A 487-nucleotide genomic window follows, 5' to 3' on the forward strand; every position below is an offset into this window, starting at 1 on the left:
CCTTCAATATTATTTTTCCTTTATCATTATGATCATTACATTATCATTGTTAGTAACAATTTTATAATTAGTCTAACAATATTAAAATTTTCATTACTGTTCTCAGAATCATCATTATCATTACTTATCATATAAAAAACACAAATCTCTTACTTTGTCTGAGACGAAAGTTCCTCTACTTTGCTCTGCAGGATCTGATTCACACGTTCTTTTGTCTCCAACTGCCCCATCAAGGAATCAACAAGTTCCTCTTGTTGCTGGGCATGAGCTCGTAAATGCACGCACTGGTCTTGCAACTGTACACACTGTTGCTGAGCCTCCTCGAGTGACTGGTCTTTAAGTCGAGACGAATCTTGCTCACATTTACCTCTATATTCAAGCTGTTTGATCCTTGCCATGAGACTGGAGATCTGTTAAATTGAAAATTGATATATATTATAAGACAGAAGTACATAAATATTCCAACAAAATTTAAAATTTCAGTCTT

At 34.1% G+C, this 487-nt stretch overlaps 1 protein-coding gene across 1 annotated transcript in view; it reads right to left on the reverse strand.

The window, feature by feature from the left end:
• Positions 1-410, reverse strand: part of LOC119591361 (interaptin-like) — a gene marked incomplete at both ends in the record, with an annotated part of 6,183 nt that extends 5,773 nt beyond the window's left edge. Inside the window, 1 exon segment of the mRNA XM_037940100.1 lies at positions 154-410. Coding sequence (XP_037796028.1) covers positions 154-410 — 257 coding nt within the window.
• Between the last annotated feature and the right edge of the window lie 77 nt (positions 411-487).

This window comes from Penaeus monodon, chromosome 28 (assembly GCF_015228065.2).
Source record: "Penaeus monodon isolate SGIC_2016 chromosome 28, NSTDA_Pmon_1, whole genome shotgun sequence".
Lineage (NCBI taxonomy): Eukaryota > Metazoa > Arthropoda > Malacostraca > Decapoda > Penaeidae > Penaeus > Penaeus monodon.